At 41.7% G+C, this 14028-nt stretch overlaps 1 protein-coding gene across 1 annotated transcript; it reads right to left on the bottom strand.

The window, feature by feature from the left end:
* Positions 1-341: 341 nt before the first annotated feature.
* LOC115362694 (dysbindin-like) lies at positions 342-13652 on the bottom strand. The gene is made up of 4 exons (XM_030056732.1): positions 13219-13652; positions 4042-4191; positions 3067-3216; positions 342-2343 (listed from the first exon to the last, which is right to left on the bottom strand). The coding sequence occupies exons 1-4, from the start codon at positions 13259-13261 to the stop codon at positions 2051-2053; spliced, it is 636 nt and encodes a 211-aa protein (XP_029912592.1). The 5' UTR covers positions 13262-13652; the 3' UTR covers positions 342-2050.
* Positions 13653-14028: the final 376 nt, after the last annotated feature.

The following is a 14028-nucleotide window of genomic DNA, read 5'->3' as shown; positions in this document are numbered from 1 at the left end:
TTGTTTAAAGTTTAAAGAATCAATCAGTCTATCTATCTATCTATCTATCTATTTTTCTGTCTGTCTGTCTGTCTGCCTGTCTGTCTGTCTGTCTGTCTGTGAGACTAATCAGTGTATGTCTGCACTAAACAGAGAAACAGACCCTCCGTCACTTCTCCGCGGCGCTGCCTGTATTCTTGTAAAATGTAATGACAACATGTTCAGCATTCCACTCCAATCCACTCTCTCTCATTTCTCAAACAGAGTTAAACAGAGGGCGAAAAAAAAAGAAATGAGATCCAGCAAGTGAAGCAGAAACAATAGTGGACACAGGAAAGTGTAAGTGTAATCTTCACAGGAGGTAACTTCAGCTGTCAGCTTTATTTACTGTGACTCATGGCAAGGTAATAAGGAAGAGAATATACGCATCAAATATTCTGCTATCAAAAGGTACTATTACATGTAGCCACATGCGCAACATTCCTTTACGGTACTAATGCTTGATTACTCCAGACACACACACACACACACACACACACACACACATGAACAAACAAATCTGTGTCAGCTGGACCACTCACTGTTCCAAGTCTCCATGTTGTAGGCATATATGTGCAATTGTCAGATTACATCTCATACAGAGGATAGAAGCAACATACCATTTTTTCATGCATAGATCATATTTCTGGACTGTAAGCCACAGCGCAGTCCACTGACACGACACTTCATAACTGTATGGCTGAAAACACAGAGCATGGCCACTGACAAGAACAACATGGCATGCATTTACAAGCACGGTCCCATTTGGGATATCGAAAATAATGGGCACATGTACATGAGAATAGATTTATAGTGACATCACTTAGGCAATTGGGCCATTACAGGCTTTGGAACACAGTTTACTGTAAATAAAATAAAATAAAATAATAATAATACAGCTCATCCTGGGTTTTGCTCATCATGCCTCATTCCTGCTGTTCGTTATGATTAAAAATCACAAAACAAGAATCATATATTTCTACTTCCAGCCATTACGGAATCAAGAAGTGGCTGCTAGACTTGACACTGCAAATGTTGAATTTGTGATGGATATGACATGAGATGGTTACTGTGAGGATTTGTCTGATGCCACTTGCCTGAACCTTATGGAGTTTCAGTTTCAGTACTTCATTTTGCTGTGAAGCCAATCACCCATTGAGACTACGACTAAAGTGGAAATATTTTTAAACAATAGACTAAAAAAGATGGTTACACAGACCTTTTTAATATTGACATGAAATAGCAGAATAAACATCGGTGTTACTAATGGCATTAGTTAATGTTGTGTTTCATTTGTATACAGGCCCAGACCTAGTCTACACATACATGGTGATTTTTGAAAATGAAGTTTTTTTTGCCTTCTGTTCACACACAAACTGGCTTTTACATCGCTGAAACCAAACTTTTGGAAAACAGTGTATTCAGTATTGATGTGTGGACTTGACTTGCCGTGTTTACCCTGCTATTCATGTCAAAATGGCCACCGTTCTGTTTGGATAAGATCCCCTCACCGCAGGGCAGGATGGTGCTTGGGTACAACCACGAGGTGGGTTGGTGTCACCCATATGAGAGGAGTACCTTACATCCAAATGGTACACTGTCTTACACTTGTGCTACTGAGACATAAAATCAATAGTAAGGAAAACACCCTGAGGCAGTAACAGAAACCAAAGCAGTAAATCAGGTCGCTCTGCCTAAACATCGCTAGTGAATGCATGCCAGTGAGCTGACTCATTTATAATGCGGTTAAATTTAAGATTGTACCGAATGCTCCTTGGAAGTTCACCTCTCATACACAGGAACTTATGTCAACAATGGCAAGTGGTTTACAGACAAATGCACTTATAGTAACTTTGTTGTGGGTTTAGTCATAAAGAATAAAGAAAGAAAATAATCAAAAGAGACACAGCAAACCAAAACTTGGTCGACCATGCTAGGGCTTCCTTTGGGGAGAAGAGAGAAGGAGAGACATCCCCCTTCCTGATTCTTTTCACCCTCTCTTGGTATATTCATACAAAGCAAAATGCAGTCTTTATGACGTCGAAGTTACAAGGAATTTCTCCTCCTCTTCCTCCTCTGTCTCCTCATCTCGTGTCTGGGGAACTGAGGTCAACAGCAGCGTGTCGGCGTGGACTTCTTCGTCGTCTGATTGGATCACAGGTGTCTCAGCTCCGCCCCCGCTGGTGTCAGTGGAGCCAGATGAAGTGGAGGACATGCGAGACTTTGCCCCGTCATGCACTTCACTTTGCCGTTTCAAAGGCACGCGCTCCCGGTACACGACCTCTGCATCTTCATCCTCATCATCCTCCTCCTCATCTTCTCCCTCTGTGGATGGTGGAACAGCAGACATTAGACAGAACTAATTAACGCATAGCTATTCCTGTTCTGTCAACACCAGCTACTGAATTTCACAGTATCATTATACCATCAATAGATAATGGTGACACCTACAAAAGCACTAAACTTTGAAAATCCACTGATGAATAACCAGAACTCTAAATAACTGTTCTGAAATGACTCTGCTGTAGGTATTATTGGTAACGATTAGTCATGATGCCTCCTTAGACTACACTTGTGGATGTAAAGACTGAATCATCCATTTGTCTTATGAGTTGGACAGCCAAAGAAATCACAAGCATGTGGTGGGTCAAGTAGACCCAAAATGATATGCTGTCGTCACCATTCTAATTTAAAATTTCATATAATGGTTATCCATTGTGAAAAAATAGTAATAAAATAAAAGTTTTGCCCATTAAAACTGACTAAAAATTTACCTATACAGCTAGAATGTCATATGATTCATACCTTATGTGGAAAAACAAAACTCAGTAATAAGATGTACTCAATAACATCTTGGGTTATAGGCTATTGGTTATAAACATGAGATTCTGAGTCACCAGGGGAGTTTTTAGGCATGTATTCACAGGCAAAATTACCTCGCACCTGTTGTGGAGAAACCTGTGACAGTGAAAAACATCTGGAGGATATACAAAACCACGCAACCAAAGCGGAGGTGGCTCCCGTGTAGCCTTCAGGGAATCGGTGTACCTGGAAGTGGGGATGCCAGCGCTCCCTCATCTGCTCCAGAGCCCGAGTTGAGGAAGACGTCTAGCGCCTCCTGGTCAGAGATGTCCATCAGGTCCATCTGCTCCAGCATGTCTACGTTCACCTCCATCGATGAGATACTACCCATGGGGGCTGCAGTAACACAGTAGTCAAACAGTCAAACTGCAGTCAAACACAGAATGAAGTATAAATACACAGTATAGTACCACAATACTGATATCAATAAGCCATTTCAAACATTAAAGTGTTGATTTTGCTTTCATTGGCGTAATAGTGACACAGTTATTAGGTGATACCCTGAGAGTCACTGTCACCCCAATAATCTAAAAATCATCCCAAATCTAGTTAACTGAAAATTGTCACTTTCATTTGAAGTGAGTATTTCGGGGTTGTGACAAATTAAACAAAATGTACAAATGTATTCAGAACCTAAAAATAGTTTGTTATTCCACCTGCTATTCCTACTGAAAACCCAAAAAACCCAAAAAACAGACCATAAACCAGGAGGGATCTCAATCAGTCAATCAATCTGTATTTATATAGCATCAAATCACAACAAAGTTATCTCATGACGCTTTACAGGTAGAGCAGGTAAAGACCACGCTCTACAAATTACAGAAGAAAAAAAAAAAAAAAAAAACAACAACAAAGAAACCCAACAGATTCCCTCCTGAGCATGCTCCTGGCGACAGTGGCAAGGTAAAATTCCCCTTTATCTGAACGTTTCATGGAAATTGTTTTTACTTTTCAAAACCAAGCACACTTTTTACTCACCAGTTGTTTTTCATTGGGTTAGCATACTTTAAACCCTTCTGCTGCATTTGTAAAGCACTTTAAGTCAACTCTTGTTGTTTTTAGATGTGCTATATAAATAAAGTGACTTGACTTGACTTGACCTCATGGTTATCTGGATCCAAAGGGTGTGAGTTAACCATGTAAGTGTTTACAGTCACTCACGTTTCCTGCAGTCAATCTGCAGGTGGGAAGAGGACAGGTAGACATCCACGTCGTGCTGGAAGACCTCCTCAAAAAAGCGCTGTTTCTCTCTCAGCTTCAGCTGCTGAGTGGAGTCATTGTCCAGCACCCTCTGAGAGTTGTCTGCCTCAGCTGCAAAGTAAGACACACACCCAACATTAGCATTTAATCAAATATTGATTAAAATCTTATTTTAAAAAAAAAAAAAAAAAAAAAAAAAAAATTAAAAAATATGACAGCAGGGGGAGGTAATTTCTCTTTTTTTCCAGTGTAAACCAAGTTGTTTAAATGATTTGCTCAAATGAGGTGACTTTTTTCTTAACAGTACCAGTGTGACTAAATTATTTATCTATCTATTTATCCGTGTGTGCGTGTGTGTGTGTGTGTGTGTGTGTGCGTGCGTGCGTGCGTGCGTGCGTGCGTGCGTGCGTGCGTGCGTGTGTGTGTGTGTGTGTGTGTATCTACCTGTCTATCTATCTATCTATCTTAGGTTACAGTAACTGCTCTTATCAATGATCAGCCTGTTGAAGCAGTAGAGGTCTTTAAATACTTAAAATACATTTTTACAAAAGCATTGCAATGCTTGTATCCAATCAGGAAACTGGACTGATATGGCAAAAGCAGGGAAATTTTAGAGACTGTTTGCAGAAGTCTAGTTGAAAGTGTTTTAACTTTTACTATGTGTTCACGGTGAGGCCACCTGCGCTGTAAGAAGAAACATAGACTATCCTGAATGATGAACATGGCCAGTAAAATTATTGGGAAAGAGTAGAGACAGCTGAGATGTATATATTAAATGCAGGTGAAACAAAAAGCTGGAAATATTGTGTCTCATCCTGTTCATCCACTCTTTAAAGAATTCATAAAACCGCCCTCGGGAAGACGCTATAAAGCCGCTGCAGCAGCCAAGAACATTTACAAAAAGCCTTTCATACCAAAAGCAATAACTCTGCTAAGCTCATAAACGCCATTCACACTGGAATTGTGTCCGTTGTTGTTGTTTGTACTCTGCATGTTGTGTGTTTTTATAATTTATAAATTTTTGTGATTTACTGTGATGTGTTTTTAACCAACTTGTGAAGCCAACGGCAAATTTCTACATCTGTGGACAATGAAGAGATTATCTATTTATCTTTCTATGAAAAACACTGAAAGACTGAATTTAAAACTACATGGTGGTTTAAGATACATGGTCTGCCAACTGCCTGCCAACATCATTTATTATAACTCGTCATGCCCATTACAGCGTACTGTGCGAGGCATGTAAGCCCAGTAAACTCCCAAAATTAGCTGCAGGCTAATTTAGTAGGTGGGACTCCATAAAGACTTCATAGATTTCTCATGCAAGTCATTCTCTTATTCCCACCATACATGGCTATTGGCTCGCTATATAGAAATACATTATTTTGTTTGAACCCTCAGACTTAGTTGATTTTAATTTACATCTTGGACAAGTGTGTTGTACGATCTCAATTTTTTTCTTCATCAGACTATATCTTTCTCATCTAATAAGTGATACATTGGCACATATGCATAGGCATTTACTGTAACATGTGTGTATCATCACCAGTACACTTTTCAGACCAGCAGAGGGCGAAAAGAAACTGCTTGAAATTGTGATTCAAACATCTTTGATCTTGGGCTTTGGTTTCCCAGTCATCTTGGTGACAAGTCATAGGCTATGTTAATACATAAAAACATCATGAAACATCAAATGATAGAGGAAATTGTGCATGAAATGAGTTGGGAGGGGGGTTGACAGTCGGGGGATGTAGAGGAGCGAGAGGGGACAGAGGAGAGAGACTGCAAGGGAAAAAGCTTGGAGTGAGGAAGCTGCAGAGGCAGAGCAGCACATCTGTCCTCAGGCCCACTTCCAGCACTGACCTCTGCCACGCTAACCAGCTGTGGTTGTGTAACTGTGTTACGTTCTGCTCAGTACACACTATGCACTCCCACTTGGCTGTCAGAGCTGACACTCTGACTCATGTCACCGCTGCTTTTTTTTTTTTTTTTAAAGGTTGTACTGCATCTAAGTGTGAGCAGAGATGGGTGTGTGTGCCGATTCATTTGAGCTTTTGTCTGTGTATGTGTGTGCACGGAAGTTTGTGCACCCACTTGCATGTGCACATCCTATCTGTGTGTGCATGTGTCACATAAATTAACTCCCGCTTTGAGAAACAGTGTCAGTCAGTGTGTGTAGGATTCAACGAGATGCGGTAACGAGGTTTCACTTTTACACGGCTGTATGCAGACCTCTTGAGCCCTTGTTTTGTTTTTTCTTTTTTTTCCCCTTTTTTCTTCAGTTTGAAAATAAACAAGGCAGCACATCCATGTCATCCAGCCTGCCCATCAGTCAGCTCAGTCTCTGTGGGCCCAGCTCTTGTGTAAAGTCTGTCAATCACTCCTCCTCAGCCCTGGAGGGATCTGTGTCCACTGTCACGCTCTCTGACAGCCCTGGGTTCTGTCATTCAAGAGGTCTCGGGAGCCAAGAAACTGCTCTGTGCCTCACAGTCTCTCCAGCTCTATTTCAACAGCTGATAAAGTAACTGGGAACATTGTGAATGACATAAAACTTCCAAAAAGACTCAATTGCAAGAAAGCGTTGTGTATTTCTGTAAATAAAATCTGGTATAAAAGGGGAGAAAGTATGCAGAATTACCAAATAGGAGTCTAAATTCATGCAATGTTTATAACGTAAAATTTCATAACTAAATATCACAATTACTGTCAGATGAGAAGCTTCATACACAATGTGCAACATACAGACATATTTATCATATGACACAGCCATGCACACATATCTCTACTGCTTGGACTGGTACGCACTACCCTGGTTTTTAATCACCACTAGCTGTAGTTATAGTTGCACTCACAGTAGTACTTAATATCACATCCTTATATCATATTTTAGGCTTGAAGCTTTGAAGGATATGCCTTCAAAGGGAATTGCACGGCATCTTCTGGAACTATCGCTACTACATACTAGCTCCCAAAAGGAAAATGGTGTATCTATAATGGTAGGCAATTTCTAATGAAAGCATGGCACTTAATTTGTTGAGGTAAATGAAGGCCACAGACATTATTTTATGATACTGCTACTGTAGGAATATCACAAGAATCAAATGTATCAAAAATCATACCAGCTCTAACTGGACTAACTGGATGCCTCACTTTGTGACGCAGTGTCTTTATTGTAATGTAGCTTTGGCCTATTTGTTGTTAATACCTGAAACACTTGAAGTGTAAGTCATGCTTACAGGCCTGTTGAATCAATATGTGAGCACATAATCACATCGTTTTTTCACATTTCACGCAATTCCTCTGGTATGAAATGAGTATTAAATTGGGCTGCTTTGTCTTCTACTTGAAGGCTACCTGTAACTCAGTGTTCTTATAAACCCATAAAGTTTCTGTTTATTAGTTCGTGTTTATACAAAGTTTTTTAAATGAAAGAGCATGTGCTGAATGGGATTTCTGTTTTTGCCATGGTATCAAATCCAAGTATCAAATCAGGGACTCACCGGTATCAACTACCAAAATTTAGTTTTTTTGACATACTGTATCCTATTCTACTCTGCACTGCCAGGGAAAGGGGCATACGGTGCCTCTATAATGAAGGTTACTGTGTCTTCACGACTTTTCCAGCTTTTAGCATGATGATGATGATGATGTTGACGATGATTCAACTACACAGTCTACATAAACTTTGACTTTGCCCTCTGAATCAATGACTCCCACCTTCCTCTGACTCTCTCCCCTCCCCTCTCTTTCTAAAAATCAAATTTCACTACTCAGGTTGAGGACAGCCAATAGACATGGTCAGCCCACACATGGCTGCATGTCTCCATCTGCCAGTACCCGCGTAGGAGAACAACATGTATGTAAAAGGCTGACTCATCCTGATAACCTCTGAGTTTTCTATACATCCTGTTATAGAGGACATGTAGGATGCCCCCATGCAAAGAGACTAAGGTTATCTACTACCATGCTCTCTCTGAGGTACAGATGGTGTTCATGGCCTCTAGGGGGGAATCCCTTGCTCTTGACAGAGGCTATTAGCAGCCCACAATTACTACACCAAATGCAGCATTTTTCTCTGTCAAATATGCATTGTGTTGGTTATCTAAGCTAAAAAAGTTACTTGTCCTTATAACTCTTACATAAGCTGACCTCCTCCAACAAGGTCCTTCAGAGATAGTGCACAGAAGGGGAAAAAAATCATCTTGAGAAAATGAGCAAGCCTTGCATAACGAACAGGGCGAGCACGCCTGCTGACTGCCAGTGAATGGGTGACTCAGAGATTTACCGGGTGGACTAATAGTTGAACTCACAAGCATATATGCAAATGTTTCAGCTCCTCATTCATCAGCCACATGGCGGCAAATGCAAGGGCAGTGGTAAATAAACCTGTCCTGGGTGTTAAACACTAGAAGGCCACCCAGCTGAATCTGACGTGGTTGCTGCTTTAGCCTAATCTGGGCTGGAAATGCAGGTCACATGTAAAGGATTTCGGTAGGTCAAGGAACAGAGACCAGATGTGATGGCTCACTGATGCTTTGTTACAGAAGAGTCAGCCTGGGAATATTACAAGACATAGCATAAAAAAGAAGGAAAAAAGCGAGGCGAGGGATTAAAGAGCAAAACAGAGGAGAGGAGAGATGAGGAATGGAGGGAAGACATGTCCACACTCCCTGCAGCATTCACACACAGAAATATGTCATGCGCCTCTCAGACATGAGGCCCTGTTACGCAACAGTTCACAATACGCCACTAACAAATGTGCTTACACAACACTGACAGTCGACGCTTTTAAGGAAATCATGAAGGAGAAATGTAGAGTAGTTTCCTCCTGGCTCATTTCTTACACTATTTATGAAAACACATTTAAAAGCAGTTCGCCAGTCATCTAAGCTAATTGGGAATATGTAAACACAGCCACCATTGCCTTCTATTAAATGTACTGTATCTATCCATTAACTGGATGTTATTGGTGGTGAGGCAAGAGCACTGAGGTCATGGCAGAGATTAACATTCAGAGTAAAGTTTGTGTGTCTTTGTTAAATGATGGTAAAATATTTGATAACATTTGCAAACAACAAATTTGTGCTTCAGATAATGGGAGAAACAATATGGAATTTGGTCTTATAATATTTTAAATATTTAAAATTATAATATTTAGGCTACATAAATACACAGTATTGTCTTACTGTCAGTCGGTTTCATCCGTGAGATGTGCCAGGAGTTAAAATTCAAATTGTGTGTTGACTTTAAGGTTAAACCCTTCAGAGAACATTTCTGGTGGATTATTACACAATTACTTTCTATCCCTTCCAAGACTAAGTCATTTTTGTAATAGCTATTAATGAAATAATATTAAATTTATGATAAACAGAATTCATTCATTCATTCTTTCTTTCATTCATTTTCTGTACCTGCTTATTCCTATGCAGGATCACAAGGAGCTGAAGCCTATTCCAGTATTAAATAGGATTTTTTACACTTTATAAAACATGACAGGATTGTTGGGGCTTATAAAGCTATTTATACTTAACTGAGCAGACATGAAAATGACTCGAGGATTATTTGGGACAATATTCTCACTGGCACTTTTTGACCTGTGGCCGGGGGCATCACTCTCATCAGTAGGGACATGAAGCTCCTTTTAGTCAAAAAATAACAAATTCAATCATTCTTATGGCATTGTTCTTAGAGAAACATATTGTATGTAGTGTCATACTAATATCAAATCTAATCTATATTTGAGATTTAAGATTTAAGAAAGTGTGATGCCAGCAAGGACAAATTCTCAAGAGGCGCCTTTCGCTTCCCCTTCCCTATGACTGTTATTTAGTAACAGTGTAGTAACCATCAGCAAAACCATTTTGAGGTGCAATAAACGACCAAAGCCATTTTTGTCCACATAGCAGCCATACTGTAGCCTATCATTAATTCTCAGTTCCTTGCAAAAATTATGGCGTGTAACCAAGCCATGCTAGTGCAATGTCAGCAACCTTAAAAATATATATCTGGGCAAAATACAGCACCAGCAGATTTGAAGGATGCTACTGAAGCAAGCTGGTGTGTCTGCACACTGTTCACTATTTAGCCAACACTCAACACTCTGATCAGTCAGTCCAACAAATCATGCACGCTGAACTCCGTCTGATGCACAACTGTGTGAGTTCCTTGTAGGACATTAACTTAGTTAAGTTGTCCACTATACTTAGCGAGATCTGAGGAGTTGCCTTCTGACATTTCATGACACTTTGTGATCCACTGTGAGGCCAGTGCCTCCAACCCTGCAATCCCTGCTCCATCTCACCGCACACACTGAACCACAATTACCTAGAGCTTACTCTTATGTAACAGTGGCACGATCCTCTGACTGCAGACCCTACACCATTAGACCCCGACAGTGCATCGTGACTGTGCAGTGTACTGTTAGTTTTGTTGTGGCAAGCACATAAGGGTGAGAAATCAGCTTAATGGCTATACAGAAGAGGAAAGGCTTTCTTATTTCTTCTTTTGTAATGCTCTCTGCATTCCCTCTCCCTTCCATTTCCACTTCTTTCCTCATTCTCCTTTCCTTTCCTTTCCTTTCCTTTCCTTTCCTTTCTCCTCCATCCGCTTTTTTGATTGCATTCCTTTGTGCTGTGTCTAAAAATCCTCTGTCTAGTCCACATTCTCTCATCCACCCTGATTTTTCCTCCTTTTGCCTTTTTTGCTACTGCATTGTCCTTAGGTTTCGTTCCTATTAAACACACACACACACACACACACTCTTTCTGTACACTGTGTCCTGATCCATGTTGATCAGATTATCACTGGGATGTCCAGGAATCCAACCCCAGCATGTGGAGGTAGAGGTTGTAGCGGTGGTGACTGTGTGTGTGTGTGTGTGTGTGTGTGAGACTCCAAGGTTAGAGGTGACTAGAGGAGCTGAAGGACATGATTACCTTTCACCCATGTGCTTATTCATCCATGGTTGGCCTCCTCTCCTCTTTTTGGCTTCTTAATAGCACCTTTTTCAGGGAGATGTGGGCGCACGCAGCCTTTCAGCCGATGAAACCCCACTGTAAATATGTGCTCCATTAGCCCTGCCATGTCATAGTAATGGTGCAGTAATAGATCAAGAGTCCTGCGAGCTGCATTGGCGGCAGAGAACAAATGCCTATTGAAACAGATTGTCACATGGTGCACCATTCAACCCCCCTGTGGCAAGTGCAAAGAAATCCCATGATCGTCTTTGCTTTTTTCAGAGTAACAGAGTGAGTGGGAGTATGTTTGTGTGCGCAGGAGAAGAAGAGAAAGAGCGTGAGAGAGGAGGGGGGGGGGGGGGGGGGGGGGGGGGGGGGGGCATAGAGTTAGACAGACAGAAGGGAAAAGTGGGTGCACTGTGCGGCCAGTCAATCACTGTGACAGTTAACAACCCACCCGCCCACCCTCCGCCCCCTCCTTTCCTGCAGCTCTGAATTCCCCCTGGGAGCCGATGATAGTGTCACCCAGTTTCTCAGCCGCCTGCAGCCACATCATCTTTAGGTATTACTGCTATTATTTACCGAGCCAATCCCTCTCCTGTTCTCGCCTCTCAGCCACAGCAGTCTATCCAGCATAAATCATTCATGAGTGAGATCACTGCACCACAACAGCCACACAACCACCCACCCACCCACACACACACAAACACGTACACATAGATCCATAAGCACAAAAGCATATAATACTATCACACGCAGCAGAGTGTAAATACAGCACAGCCTTCACAGGTCAGCTGTAATCCCACTGCCCTGCCCCCTTAGCAGTCATTATCATCACATTTCACACTGCAGGGCTCCCTCAGCTCAAGCCAAAAGGAGAGACTAATATACAGTGATAAATCACAGCGTAGAGCCATGAACTGATGACATATGTGTGCGATCAAACCCTCTGTCCACCCCGTTTTGTCTTGGCGTCTATCTGCTCAACTCTCATCTTCAAGTCTGACAACCCACCACCTATAGAACAAAAGCAGAGAGAGGTGAAGTCTCTAACCGCATTGTGTATTCCCAAAGCCATTCCCATTTCCATTTCCATTCCCAAAGCCATTAAGGCACTCCGGTTAGGGCTAAATGCAAAGATGACCTCGAGCCTTCCCCGCTGCCGCCCTAATTAAGGTCAATCAAATCAGGCCTTTAAGTAATCGCCTCCACAGAGCTCACATACAGTGTTGCACCACTTCACTGCTCACATTAAGACACACACACACACACACAGGCATGTTTTCTCATTCGTTAATGTCGTAAGATTGTCCATTTGACACAAATAACACACAATAAACTTGCACATCTTCTCTCCCCGAGTGAGCTACTGCATGTGAGGTCAGCTGTGCAATTAGGAGGGCAGCCTCTGCTCCTCAGGCAGGCAGGTAGCAGTTAGCATGTCCATCCTGCATCTAAGTAAAGACCTGCTTCCTCTGGCTGGTAAGAAGTAGTTGTTATCCCCTCACTGTGTGTAATTATTAGATCGCATCTGCGTCCACGCCACCATCAATGATGTCAGGCTGATCTGATTAATAAGAGGTGACCTGTGACTTTTATTGCTTTGAATTGTTGGTGAATTGGCAATTAAGAGGGCTTTTGCAGCAGCAGCTTTTGACATTTGGCTTGTTCAGTTAGTAAAAGGCTGAATTAAAAAGTTTATGTCTGATTTATTCCTTGTGTCATAGTTTTCAGCAACAAAGCCTGCTATCTGTCTGTTGTGTTATTATGAAGGTATACTTCGACAAAATGACTCAGGCATTGTGAAGAGGTAAACAATGGAGCAACAAGTACCTGAGAAATGAGTCATGATACATGTAGAAATGATTAGATATATTTGCAGGTTATTAACCATTTTAATCCAATCTTGTATTAATTTTTTTTTTTTTTTTTTTTGCCAAGGACATGCAGAAGTGTTCTTTTGATTTAGCTTAAAGCATAAAGTGATAATCGATTACTGTTTAGGACTGAGAGTAAATTAAGTAAAATATTACAGCACAACAATCCACAGAAAGTTACAGTATATTCTACATCAACTTTTTTAAACTGATGAATAACACTTTGCCTTCAACTTTATGTTTGTATCATCACATTACAGAGGCAGAGGAAGGAATTAATACATTATACTCTTTCGTTTACTTACATGCCAGACGCTTGTTGTGGTTGGTCGAGCCAGTAGACGACATGATCCAATCAATGTGGGATGAGTGAGAGTGCTTGCCTCTGACTGAGTGTGTGTGTGTGTATGTGTGTGTGTGTGTGTGGACTGGTGTGTTCCCCTCCTGTCAGGGCTCCAGGACAGGATGCTGGTGTGTGTAGTGGCTGGTCATCTGGTCATTGCATCTCTTTGGACTTTTGATGCCAAGAAAAATGTAACCCTGTACGTTCACATTACCTTGTATCTCCCTTCCCTCTCCTTTTCTCTTTCTTCTAAATTGCTCTGCCTTTTTTCTGCTATCCACTGCCTGCTTCCCCCTCCACTGACTGGCTTTGTTGTTCTCCCTAGGTTTCCCTCTTACCGCTTAACACTTTCATCTCGGGCTGCCTCTCTCTCTCACACACACACACTCACTCTCATTCTCTCAAACAGGCTCAGCAGGGCTGTAGGGAGCTGCTTAGGGATGGAGGGAGAGTGATAGTGGGCTACAGCATTGTGGCCTGTACCAACTGGACACAATAATGGGGGGCAGCCAGCAACAGGCTCACAAGGACTATAGGCTTTTTACATGATGTGCAGGAATATACCAGGATCAAACCCCTCCCCTTTTTACCACCCAGGCTTTGTTGTAGTTTTCCAAGATAGGATGAAAGCAGTGGAAGTGGAGCAGTGATGGTACAGGTGGTGGGCTGATAAACAATCACAATCTCCCACCATAACAGGGAGATCCCAGCAGTTTGCAGAGCTGACCCCATAACCTGCCTCCTTCTGCATTGCCGCACAACCAGCATTTCC

The sequence above is a fragment of the Myripristis murdjan genome, chromosome 7 (assembly GCF_902150065.1).
Source record: "Myripristis murdjan chromosome 7, fMyrMur1.1, whole genome shotgun sequence".
Lineage (NCBI taxonomy): Eukaryota > Metazoa > Chordata > Actinopteri > Holocentriformes > Holocentridae > Myripristis > Myripristis murdjan.
The sequence above is the reverse complement of the archived record's forward strand: the minus strand, read 5'-3'. Positions and strand labels throughout refer to the sequence as shown.

Bases quoted from the DNA above. Each gene is read 5' to 3' on its own strand.
- LOC115362694 (XM_030056732.1), bottom strand. From the start codon at position 13,261: ATGTCGTCTACTGGCTCGACCAACCACAACAAGCGTCTGGCAT. The intron at 4,192-13,218 runs GTAAGTAAACGA...CTTACTTTGCAG, and splicing joins CCACAACAAGCGTCTGGCAT to CTGAGGCAGACAACTCTCAG. The intron at 3,217-4,041 runs GTGAGTGACTGT...GTGTTACTGCAG, and splicing joins GCAGATTGACTGCAGGAAAC to CCCCCATGGGTAGTATCTCA.